At 38.5% G+C, this 13510-nt stretch overlaps 1 protein-coding gene across 8 annotated transcripts in view; it reads left to right on the top strand.

Annotated features, from left to right (window-relative positions):
• BRINP3 (BMP/retinoic acid inducible neural specific 3) overlaps positions 1-13510 on the top strand; it is a 545052-nt gene that overhangs the window by 255654 nt on the left and 275888 nt on the right. For 7 of the 8 annotated variants that reach the window (XM_008268734.4, XM_008268735.4, XM_051820406.2 and 4 more), the window contains one exon: positions 775-965. The exons of the other annotated variant lie outside the window; for it this stretch is intronic. In XM_008268734.4, the coding sequence (XP_008266956.1) occupies positions 775-965 (191 nt within the window). The remainder of the gene's footprint in view (positions 1-774; positions 966-13510) is intronic. 8 annotated transcript variants of the gene reach the window in all.

Here is a 13510-nt window from a genome sequence, read left to right as displayed (position 1 = left end):
CTAGAAAATTAAATTCTTACATATGGAAAATACTTAAGGCTTTTAATCCCAACATTGCTCAGGAAAAAAATCTCAGTTGTTGACATCTGGTGATTCGATTTATGATAGTTATTTTATAAAGCATTATTGGTTAACTTAAACTTAATGTGTAAGTTCTTTTTAAAAATTCATACATTTTTATAGCTGTATCTGATGTTTCTCTAATCTGGCAAAATGCATTTGTAAAGTCATAATGTTGAGAAATTTCTAAACAAGTTGGATTTGAGTTTCAAAGTATGTTGTAAATAGTGACTCTTTAAAAATAAACAGCTCAAAACAAAACCAAGACAGTTTGTCTTGTGATCATGTTTTTAATTCTTTAGGTCCATGATATCTGAGCTCTATAATTTCTACTCTAAAGTGAATAAATGTATCTTTAGAGTGATGAAAACAAATTAATTGATTCCCTTGCTCTTTTCTCTTAGAAAATACCTTCATTTTTCTTTTCTTTTTTGTTTCAAGTAACCACATTCCTATTCTATGCATGACTATGTATGCATGGATACAGCCTTCCTTCCTTGGGAAAAATTTGTCAGTGTAAGCTATTCCCTCTAAGATTCGGTTCAAGAGTGTTCACTTCAGGTAAATAAAGTACAAGGATTGCTTCTCCTACTCGTAGCAGATGGCATAAAGGTGACAAAAGCAGTTACTCTAATGGAGAGAACGAACAAGAGAACTTTTTGACGAAAATGTTCAGATGATGCCTTTATGAATAAAAATGAATTTTCTTTCCAGGGAGTTTGGCCGTTGGAAAGTAAATAACCTGGCGGTGGAGAGAAGACATTTCCTGGGCTCCCCTCTGCCTCTCGCCCCTGAATTCTTCCGCAACATCAGGCTCCTGGGACGCCGGCCCACCCTGCAGCAAGTCACAGAAAACCTTATCAAGAAGTATGGGACGCATTTCCTGCTGTCTGCCACTCTGGGAGGTAGGGCGCTTTGACGATGTGTATGCCTGCGTGTGCTCGTGCGTGAACTGCATGCATCACACGTGACGCGTGTCTGTGAGTCCGAGTCGCTGCCACTTGAGTGACTGTAGCATTGTCATTCCCTTTCCCAACACATTTATTGAGAGACTTTTAAATGCCTTTCACAGTGTTCACAATAGTTGGATAGATGAACATCACTTAGTCTGTGCTAAAAATTTGCGTATAGCCTAAGAGTATACATTTAATATAGCCCTGGTTATTACCTTCTGTAATGTGAGGTGATATGCAAATTTTGTTTAAAAAATTGAGCATGAAGTGAACACAGGTGGGAGTCACCAATTCTGGGTACAGAGAGCAGGAACGGTTTACTGGAGAAAATACTAAATATCAGAAATTACAGTTTACTGCTCTTTTAGTATTTATGATTGTGATGTATGATATGAAAAAGATGAATGAATATCCATTATGACGACTTCTTTGAAAGTAAAGAGTAATAATTGTAGTTCTTTCTCAGCTTAGAAATCTGAAAAATAAAGAAAGCTATCATTTAATACTTTAAATTTGTGATTATGGAAATGTGCAATTCTGTATGTCAAATATACTTAGATGGTGTTGGGAGACATAATACACAATAAAGAAACTGACAATTTCCTAAACTTTAGAAATATCCTCAAATTGTATCCATTTCATTTTGCCTGTGACTTCAAGAGACACTGGGCTCTGATTTCCTCTTAGATAGGGTTCTGCTCTCTCGTCTGATGGAGAGCCGGAATAGATTGCATAGGAAAGCCATGAAAACTGGGAGTCCTGCTCTTCATGAGTTTCTCAGCAGGTGCACGCACACCCACAGCACAGTGGCCGGGAAGAAGCTTGCTCCTGGTGTTCCCACCTTGGAGAATGAGGCTTTGCTTTCCTTACCTACCCGCCTGTCCATCAGCAAATCATGTCATTTTATTACTGCAGAAGGGACGCCTTGCAAACTCTGTGCTCACCTCCTACATCTCTAGATCCAGACACCACCATGCGTTCCTCTGTGCTACTCCCCTGGTCCACCCTCCACACACGTCCTCTGAAGCTCGAGTCAGCCCACATCCCTGTTTTATTTGGATCTCAGAATGCCTTGTTGTGGACCCTAAAAGCCTACACTTGTGGTCTGATGCTAATTGTCCTCCTGGCCCCCTGTGCCTTTCCTCCTGACACTGTGTTTTGGTCACAATGACCTTCACATTTTCTGTTCAAGTGTAGCTTCCTCAGCCGGGTCTTTCCTGACCATCCCAGCAACAGTGCCCAGGAAACTCCTTATTCCCAACCATTTCATGATCTGAATTTGCATTCTTCGTAGTGCTGTTTATTGACTTCTTCTCATGTAAAATTGTTTTATTTGCCTACTGGTTTATGTTCTGTTTCCCTTGCACACTTTTTTGGTTTATTTTCGTTGTTGTTTGTAATCAGGGGTACTGACTGCGTCTGTCACAACTTTACTCCACTGGTGATAAAAGCACTTGGTTACATAGGTTCTCATCAAGCATTGGCAAATGAGTAAATAAGTGAAATTAAACTTTGCTTGGAGACTGGGATTGTAGTTTATTGGATAAATTTTAAAGTTTAGTAGTGTCTTCTGAGGATAATTCAGATCTCCCTGAGGAAGGGTACTGAATGAAGGAAATCTAGAGATCCCAGATGGGTCAGTTCTACAAGTAAAGATTCCAATATAGAGACATCAGGACCGAGAAAAGGTGGTGAGCCAGGTGTGGACAGGTCTGGACAGGCGCAGACTGCTGTGTGTATTTTGGAAATGTAAGTCTGCCGTGTAACCCTAAGCAATTAAAGTATAGACCATTTGGACCCAAAAAATAGGTTCACTAGATGGTATTTCTCCATTACTTTCTTACACAAATAAATCATAAGATAATAAAATAAAGAGGTCACATGACCTTGTGTTGTATCTAGATTCATCTCTCTTCTTTCTCTTAACTACCTCTGAAACCTTCAAAACATTTACTTAACTTTTCTGAATTTTAGCTTTTTTTAGTAAAAACGAGGAGGGTGACACAAATGTGACAAACCATGGGATAGAGGAATATAAATTTAGGGAAAAATTGTTCCAAGCTCAGTGCATGGCATAATGTAAACCTGTGATACATTTATAATTATAATTAGGGAAGCATACACATCCTATAAATTGTAAAATAGTGTAATAATTTTGAAAACAGATTCTGTGAAATCTGTGTCTTCTTGACTTAGTAATATTGATATTTCATGCAATAAAGTCTGAAAAAAATGGATTAAATTATTTCTGCAACTTCTGAATATGTTAGGACTTATTACCATTGTAAGAACAGAGCAGAGTACCTAGGAAAATTTCAGAACAAGAAAGAAGAGACTGGAAGAGGAAGGGCAGGAGAGATTGGAAGGTACAAATTGCACCATGGCTTTTTTTTCCCCATAGAATAAAATTACAGTGACTTTTGATTTAGTGATTGCATTGTTGTGGTATTATGATTGCCACATTTTGTCTTTCATCATAGTTTTTGTTTTGCAAAGTTTTTAGTTATTTATAAACCATATATCAAAACCTTTTGGGTTTTAATCACTTTTTTCAGCCACCTGTTCCAGTAATAGCAATATACTCTCTGAAAATTATGTTACTTCAGTTATCTAAAAGTCCTGTTCCAGTAGTTTCTTAAGGAGTGGAGTGGAATTAACAAGCTCATTTGCTTTCTAATCTCTGAATATTCCTTGAATTTTGTGTTCATAGTATTTCTACTAAAATTATATTACTTCTCTAAGTGTTACCTATATTTTTCCTTGAGGAATCTCTGTTGGGTGTTGCTACTAATTTAGTGGAAGTGTATTAAATTATTAAATATCTTAAGGATATAAGTTACCTGCAATTAAAATATATATCAGGAATAGTTTCAGGCAATTTTTAAATTATGTCTGTTGTAATTACACTAACCCTCTTTTGTTGCAATAAACCTATAACTTTAGTGTCATATATTTTACGTGACTGAACATGAAATTATAGTCATATTACTTTTTTTAAATTGAGAAATTTGGTGTTTAAATTTAACTTCTCTCTCTCTTCCTCTACTTCTCTCTCTTTCTCTGCCCTCTTGATTGGCTAAGGCCAAGAATTACTATAATACCTGCATACTGTGTACACCACAAATATAAGCAAGATTTTAAAACAAAACGCCATTTATTTTATAAGTGGGTGATTTCTAAGTACCTACATCTCCTGAATTTAAATATTTATCAAACTTAGTTGAGTGTGAAATACTATGAAAATCAAAGTGATGAAAAAGAAACAAATGAAAAATGGCTTTTTCTCAAAAAGTTATTTAGTACATCATATTATTGACTTAGATATAAAACTTTGAAAAGCATTTTTGAAGCCTTTAATGGGATATTTTATGATAGATAAAGCTAGTGATTGCATTATCTTCCTATGGGAAAATAAATTAGAAAGCGCCTTCTTCAATACATATCATTTTCCTCACTTATTTCTTTTTATAGCTTTTTCAGACTATTTATCAATATTGTAATTCTGCTTGCTTATGTTTTGTATAATGTCATCTAAATTCCATCACTGTTTAAATATCTGAAGTAAGATACTCATTTTAAAGAATCAGTCTTGAAAAAGATGGCACTTGTTACATATTGATTTCTAGCTATGGAATATATTTCAGGTCTGTTTTTATAATAGGCTTTATTGTAATACAATATATAAAAAGTGTAGAAATAAAACTGTATCTGTATACTGAGTATAGAAATACAAAAAAATAGTGCATAGGATTAAAAAAAAGTGATTTTAGCTGGGTTGAGCTTTCATTTGAGGCAGAAGGACCTCCTCAGATAGCACCAGATCTGACCTCTGGATCAACTGAAAGGGACAAACCACTAAGGAAACCCAAATATTCGTTAATACTTTCATAGAAATGCTACGGGTAATCCTAGATATCAGTCTCACGTGTGCTTCATCCTCAGCTCCCAAGATCCTGGCGTCTGTACCCTGTCTGAGAGCGGGAGCCTCTCTCCGGAGCAAGGCAGTCGGCGCAGGCTGGTCTGTTCATCTGTTCTTGGCAGCAGTCCTCGGGAGAGGAAGGGTCAGCCTCCTCTTCCAACTCCTTTCTTTGGTCAGGCATTTCTGTGAATCTACTGTAAATTGGTGGGCAGAGTCAGAAATATGGAGAAAGGGCTGTTTTGGCTAACTACCTTCCCGAGGAGAACAGTACAGGGGGAAGTGTTCTTTTTCTTCATGGAGATTATTTAAAACCAAACATTTGGGCCAGCATTTATTCTAGGAGCCGACAACAAGATACGAAGATTTAGGGCAGGTGTTGTGTGGAACACTGGTTTGAGCTTCTGCTTGGGATGCTGGCATTTTGTATCAGAATTCTGATTCCAATCCTAGCTTTGATTTCCAATCCAATCACAGCTGATGTGCCCTGGAAACAGAAAGTCATGGCTCATGTGCGTGAGACCCTGTCACCTACATGGGGATGGGGAGGCCTGCATTGAGCTCCTGGCTCCTCGCTTGAGACTAGCCCAGCCCTGGTTGTTGTAGGTATTTGGGTGTTAACCAGTGGACTGAATGTCTTTCTCTGCCCCCCACCCCTTCTAACTCTCTCTCTCTGGATTTCAAATGAATATAAATACATCTTAATATATAAACAGTTATTATTTTAAAGCAACATTTAAGGGTAATATTTATTCTGAGAAATAAAAAAAGGCAATGGCACTGTTTGTGAACATACAGTTTTTAAAGCTGTAATTAAATGTTTAGCAGACATGCAATTTTTAGATGTGAGTTCTCCCTGAAATTATTTTCCAAACAGATTCTTATGAGACTGTATCTTTTAGTTATCATTTCACTAAATGTATGCATTTCTTCATATACTTTGTTTAACTGCAGAGACTATGTCTATCATGTTTTGATGTTAGAAGATAAGATTAAATTTACTATGTTGCTGATCTAAATTAATAGTGCTCCAGGCAACCAAGACATAAGATAAATATTCAGGTGTAAAGCATCAGATATTTGATGGTATTATTTCTGGTTCTTTTATATAATGCATTGATAAGGCAGATCAGTTGTCCATTTTATTTATTTATTTATTTATTTATTTACATTTATTTATTTGCTTGAGAGGGTTGCAGGGAGAGGGAGAGAAAAGAAGAGAGAGAGAGAGAAAGAGAGAGAGAGAGAGAATCTTCAGCAGCAGCTACACTCCCCAGAAGGCTAAAGCAGCCAGCACTGGAGTAGGCAGAAGCCAGGATCCAAGAGATTCATCCAGGTCTCCCACATGGGTGCATGGGCCCAAACACTTGGACCATCTTCCACTGCATTTCTCAGGTCATTAGCAGGGAGCTGGATGGGAAGTGAACAATCAGGACATGAACTAGCGCGCCCCAATGGGATGCTAGCATTACAGGGAGCAGGGTTACCTGTTGTCCATTACAGCCAGATACATAGTGAGTCACCTATGACAGTGCAGATCCTCGGCCTTCCAGGAGGGACCACTCGGATCACTGATTACACACAGGCATTTACATTGCTGATAATTTTATTATGGTTTAGAGCCTCATTCTTGGAGTGTGGCCCACATACTGACAGCATTAATATCATGCTGGAGCTAGTTAGAAAGCAGAATCTTTGATTTCCTCCCAGATGAATAAATCAGAACTTACATTTTTAACAAGATCTCCAGGTGATGTATATTTACAATAAGTTTCAACAGCACTGTTGAAAGCATCTGTAGAAATTCAGAGTGCACCCAAATGTTCTAGCAATACTACTTCTGAGAATTATTCTTATAAAAGTAATAGCAGAAGTACATAACTACATACCAAAAATGTTTATAATCTTTAATTATAGCAGCCAAAATTATAATTGTATTTTGCTCAGGATGGATTCTTTGCCAACTCCCCTGGGGAATCATTACTTCCAGGTGTTGCAAGTGGTGTCCTTGTGTTCCTGGGAGTATGATGGTGTCTAGAAAACCGTGCTTAGAAATTTTTCAGTCTTTTCTTGAGGGTATCTGTTAGTAATCAAAAGGTGATTTGCTTTCTGTTGCAACATTGTTCAAAGCATATTATTTTTTCTTTGTCAATTCTGTGAAAGGTAAACTCTTTTCTTCCCATAATACCTCCGGATGCCAATTGGTGTTATGCCAAACTGTCTCTTTTTTAACTGCTTTTATAGATTGGTTCCATTTCTTGCCAGAAATATGCCTCACTAAGATGTTTTTTCTTATACCTATTTGTTTCTCGAACACCATGATTTTTCCCTAGAACACTATATTTGTAAATTAGTAGACTGATGTCACCAGGCAGGTGTACCTTGGACACGTGGAAGGTTGGTGATCAGTTAAGTATTGAAAACAGAGTAAAATCACTAAACAAAATATTATTTAAAAGGACAAAAGCCAAAATATTGTAAGACTTCAATACAAGTAATAATGTGGTCTCTCCTGTCCAAAATGGGACAGTATTTTTATGTCAAAAATTATAGCAAAAGTCAAACTTAAAACTGAGTTTGAAACTTAAACAAAACTTACAATCTTACAAAAGCCAAACTTACAATTTAAACTGGGTTTGACATGTTGATTCCTATAGAAAGGATTTCCACCCAGCTGGGCGTTGTTTCCATATAAGTAAAAGTGACATTAAAGCAAAACGGACATTCATAGTGATATCGTCAGAGTCGGCCTTGTTGCAGGGAACAAGAAAAAATGATGCCAATCTCAGAGGACTGTAGTCATAGTTGTTCTGATTTTCCACTTTGGCAGCCATGGGTACCCTGTATCTGTCTGTATCTGTCTCACTTGTATTCCATAGAGCAAAACGTTCTACTTCCCAATACCATAATAAAGAGAACAGATTCAGGAAACATTAGTAGTATGTAAATCCATGCATGCATGTTTGCATCCATGATGATGGAGCCAATACACCACACCATCCTTTTCGATCTTGTCCACTTGCTTTGTTCTGTTGTTTTCAGAGTATTATTTCCATCTTCAGTAACCATCAGATCAGAATGGAAACTAAGAAAATCCAAGTGGTGTGAAAATAGTATTAATGTTGTTCTTTTGTTTGTTGTTGTTTTAAAATTTACTTATTTATTTGAAAGACAGAGTTACAAAGAGGAAGACGGAGAGACAGAAAGGGAGATCTTCCATCCACTGGCTCACTCCCTAAATGGCCACCAACAGCCAGAGCTAGGCTGAACCAAAACCAGGAGCTTATTCTGGGTCTCGCATGTTGGGTGTTGGGGCCAAACACTTGGACAATCTTTCATTGCTTTCCCAGGTGCATTAGCAGGGGGGTGGATCTGAAATGGAGAAACCCTACTGAAACTGGCATCCATATGGGATGAGTTTACTGGATGTTCTTTAATTCTTGTTCCTCATGATCAAAACAGGAGAGGAAAACCACATAATTGCAATATCCACAGCATGTCAAAAGTGCCCCATTCCAACAGCCACTCGTGGTTTAACATTGAAATTGTGACTCCGTTTTTTTTTTTTTTGTCCTTTTTATCTCTTTCTCTTAAGTAGCCTTCCTGCAATTTAATGCATTTAATGCCCACCACAGAGTTGTAGTTGTACAAGATACAGCTGCGTGAATTCTCTCTGGAATAATCACGTCTTTTTATATCCAGTCATTAATCCTTTTCACGTCCTAACAGACTCAGAATATTGAATCATTTTCAAAATCAAATTTCCTTTTTACAAAATGTGTGACTGTCCTTTAGAACCCATGTCATGCTTACGAGTTACAGCTGTTTAAAAATGAGCAAAAATAACTTTTAAACACAAATATTTTAGATGATTAAATGATAGTATTTTGAATTGCAGATCTGAATATTGTGAACAGATGCATAGAATCCTGATGGACTTTTGTCATGGAATACTTGTGGGAACTTTATAGTAAAAATTGAGAATGTAGTATTCCTCTCAAGGCTGAGAATAAGAATTTCAAAAAATGTGAACCAAAGTTTGGTAATTCACATTTTTTATAGAGTCCTCTGGTGCTGGCAATGAGGCAGACCACGTAAAGCTGCCGCCTGCAATTCTGACATCCCATACTGGTTCCTCCTTGAGTCCCAAATGCTTCCTTTCAGATCCAGCTCCCTGCTGCTGCACCTGGGAAAGCTGTGGAAGCTGTCTCAAGTACTTGGGTACCTGCAATCACTTAGGAGACCCAGAAGCAGCTCCTGGCTTCCATCTGGCCCAGCCATGGCCACTGCAGCATTTAGGGAGTGAACCAGCAGATGGAAGGTCCATTTCTCTCTCACTCACTCTCTCTGTAACTGCTTTTCTCTTTCTTTCTTTCTTTCTTTCTTTCTTTCTTTCTTTCTTTCTTTCTTTCTTTCTTTCTTTCTTTCTATTTTTTTTTTTTTTTGACAGGCAGAGTGGACAGTGAGATAGAGAGACAGGAGAGACAGAGAGAAAGGTCTTCCTTTTGCCATTGGTTCACCCTCCAATGGCTGCCGTGGCCAGCGCATCACGCTTATCCAAAGCCAGGAGCCAGGTGCTTCTCCTGGTCTCCCATGGGGTGCAGGGCCCAAGCACTTGGGCCATCCTCCACTACACTCCTGGGCCACAGCAGAGAGCTGGCCTGGAAGAGGGGCAATCGGGACAGAATCCGGCGCCCCAACCGGGACTGGAACCCGGTGTGCCGGTGCCGCAAGGCGGAGGATTAGCCTATTGAGCCGCGGCGCCGTAGTAACTCTGCTTTTCAAGCAAATTAAAAAAAAATCTTTTAAAAAACGAAATCTCTTGGAGGAAAAAAATAGGCTTATTCTTCAAGTTGAATGACATTGCTGAAATATCATATATAAAAGTTAAAATTTAGCACTAGCCGACCATCTTACATCCAATAATCATCTGTTTTTGTATGGTTTAAAGCAAGGCGTTCACAAAAGACCAGTTATGATAACCTGTTCTGTAGATTTAAGGTTCTCACATCTGTGGGAAAGTCCTTTCATACAGGAATTAATGCTCCACTATAAGAAAAACATGAATAAATCATGAATTCTCTTTATCTGGCAATTGGAAATGATAACCAGCTATCTAAGAATGCTGCATGTCTTGGTTTACTAGAAGGTAATTTTAAACTTTATTTATTTGAAAGAGTTACAGAGAGAGGGGGTGGGAGAGACAGAGAGATGTGTTCCATCCACTGGTTTACTCCCTAAATGGCTGCAGCGGTTGGAGCTGGGCTGGGGCAAAGCCGTGAGCTAGGAGCTTTTTCCAGGTCTCCCATGTGGTTGCAGGGATCTAACCCAAGTCCAGATGTTGTCAAGTAGAGACATAGGGTGCTATCAGGATCTGCCCTTAAATACATTTCATTCCAAACCGTGTCTTCTCTTCCCTCATTATTATCACTTGCCTCCAGAATGCTTTCATTGTAGTCAGTCACATGAAAAAATAAATAAATGAACAGGAGGCCTAGTAAAAATATGTGTTTAGATTTACAGCAGTACTTTGTCAATTTATTTTCCCTGTTGTCTGAAATCTTTATTTGTTCTTTAAGTAGAAGCAGTAAGGGAGAAAGGGAGAGAGAAGCAATGAGAAAGGGAGATAAAGAGAGAGAGAGAATCTATCTTCCATCCATGAGTTAAGCCCCTAAATCTTCAACAGCCATTTCTGAACTAACCTGAAGTTAGTACCCAGGTTTACATCTGAGCCTTTCGTGTTGGTGTCATGAGACCAGGAATTTGAATCATTATCCACTACCTTGCCAGTGTTTTAGGAGGAAGTTGGATTGAAATGCACCAGCCAGAACTCAATCTGGCACTGATAAGGCACTTACATATAGGTGTCCCAAGCAATGGCTTAACCTGCTGTACTATAATTCTGGCCCACCAACTAACTGGAATTCTATTAAAATGAAATTACAGATGTAGAATATTTCACTGGAGAGCAAAACCATAGAAACGAATACAGAATGTAAAGCACTGTTTGGGGAGATGTTTATTCTCGGCGTGGATGTGAATTGTAGGACAGCATTAATGAATTTGTGAACAAAGTAGAAAGGCAGTCTCTTTTCATTACAAATAAGACAAAGCAGCTCAAATTACTAGAACTGTCTGGGTAAGGGATGAATAGCTTTATGTGGCTGTAGAGAATTGCAGTGAATGTTAACAACTTCTGAATCCTGCTATATTCTAGTTGTATTCTAAATCCTTTACAGAAATCTGCTTCATACTTATAGCCACGCTTTGAGGAAAGTATTACTGCAGGCCTGTCACAAAGGGGAAGCTGAATCTTAAGTTAAATGATTCAGGATCATTCAATTACTAAATCATAACCAGCATAAGAACTCAAATCTGACTATCAAATTGTAACATTTCCATCTAAACTACCATGACTAATTCTACATTTCTCTGTCTTCCAGAACATCATAAACCCGTAGATGAATCTCTTTTAATGGTTTAATCATCGTTTCTGCTCAATGACATTAGTTTTTCAGTTACTGTTTGAATAACTGCAGTAATGGGATAATTCCGTACTATTCAGAGGGAAATATGTGAAAATGACTCTATTAGTGTACTTAAGTGACCTTCTGTCACGTGGCAAAACTAATGTCCAGTTAGTCAATGGAACCGGTGTTTTGACTTTCATATATTAATTAATTAAAGATGGTATTATATAATTCCAAGAGTAATCTTCTACAGGTATCTGTAGAAAACATTGTTAATGCACAAAGCTGTATTTGGACAACTTGTCAAAAATTTGAGATGCATTTTCCAAATGGAATCATCTGGCAGATGCTGGACCATCTAAAATTCAATTTTAATCATAATTTTAGCCAGCAGGTTACCAATTATTTAAGATAAGCTTTTTTTTTTCTTTTTAAAGATTTTCTTATTTATTTGAAACACAGATAGGAAAAAGTTAAAGTGAGAAAGCCAGGTCTGGGCCAGGCCAAAGCCAGGAGCCAGGAACTTCCTCCAGGTTTCCTTCCATGTGGGTGGCAGGGCCTTAAGTACGTGGGCCGTCTTCCCAGGTGCATTAGCAGGATGATGGCTCTGAATGGGAGCAGCTGGTCTCTAACTGGTGCTTTGATATGGGATGAAGACATTGCAAGAAGCCAGCTTAACTCCTTGTACTGCAGAGCCACCCTAAAACGGTTGAATCTTTTGTGTTTTTTTTTTTTATTTTTAAGGTGAACAAATTTCATGTATTTCATATATACAGGTTTAAAAGCATAGTGAAATTTCATCCTAACTCACTCCCACCCATGTTCCAACATTCTCTTCTCCTCCTGTCTTATTCTTTCCCTTAATTTTTACACTGATCTGATTTCAGTATACTTCATGCTCATACCAATAATCCTACTCTCAGTAAACAGTTTAACAAATAGAAGAAGAAAAGCACTGTCCATCAACAGTAGAGACAAGGACTGTAAACAATTATCAAATCTCAAAATGTAAATTTCAGTCCTATACATTACATGTTTTGGTACTCTACTAGTTACCACATATCTGGGGAAGCATATCGTATTTCTTTTTAGGGCTGACCTACTTCACTGAGCATAATGGTTTCCAATTACTTTCATTTTGTTGGATTTTGTTCTTTTTTATGACTGATTTGTGTGTGTGAGTGTGTGTGTGTGTGTGTGTGTGTGTGTTTGTGATCAGTCGATGGACATCTGGGTTGATTCCATTATCTTAGCTATTGTGAATTGAGCTGCAGTGAACATAAGGGCACAGACAACACTTTCATATGCTGATTTCATTTCCTTTGAGTAAAATCACAGGAATGGGATTGCTGGTTCATATAGTAGATTTATTTAAAGCTTTCAGGTATCTTCATGCTGTCTTCCACAATGGCTACAGTAGTTTACATTCCCAGCAACAGTGGGTGAAGGTACCTTTTCCCCCACATCCTTGCCAGCATTTTTTTTTTGCTGATTGTTGTATCTGTGCCTTTCTAAGAGAGGTGAGGTGAAACCTCACTGTGGCTTTTATTTTCATTTCTCTAATTGCTAGTGATCCTGAGATTTTTTTTTTTTTTTTTTTTTTTTGACAGGCAGAGTGGACAGTGAGAGAGAGAAACAGAGAGAAAGGTCTTCCTTTGCCGTTGGTTCACCCTCCAATGGCCGCCGCGGTCGGCGCGCTGCGGCCGGCGCACCGCGCTGATCCGATGGCAGGAGCCAGGAGCCAGGTGCTTTTCCTGGTCTCCCATGGGGTGCAGGGCCCAAGCACCTGGGCCATCCTCCACTGCACTCCCTGGCCACAGCAGAGGGCTGGCCTGGAAGAGGGGCAACCGGGACAGAATCCGGCGCCCCGACCGGGACTAGAACCCGGTGTGCCGGCGCCGCTAGGCGGAGGATTAGCCTAGTGAGCCGCGGCGCCGGCCGAGAATTTTTTAAATGTATCTGTTGGTCATATGAGTTTCCTCTTTTGAAAAATGCCTGTGCAAGTCCTTTGCTCATTTCTTAACTGGATTGTTTGTTTTGCTGTTGTTGAGTTTCTTGAGCTCTTTATAGATCTCTAAATATTCATCCTTTATCAATTGCACAGTTTGCAA

Source organism: Oryctolagus cuniculus, chromosome 13 (assembly GCF_964237555.1).
Source record: "Oryctolagus cuniculus chromosome 13, mOryCun1.1, whole genome shotgun sequence".
Lineage (NCBI taxonomy): Eukaryota > Metazoa > Chordata > Mammalia > Lagomorpha > Leporidae > Oryctolagus > Oryctolagus cuniculus.
The sequence above is the reverse complement of the archived record's forward strand: the minus strand, read 5'-3'. Positions and strand labels throughout refer to the sequence as shown.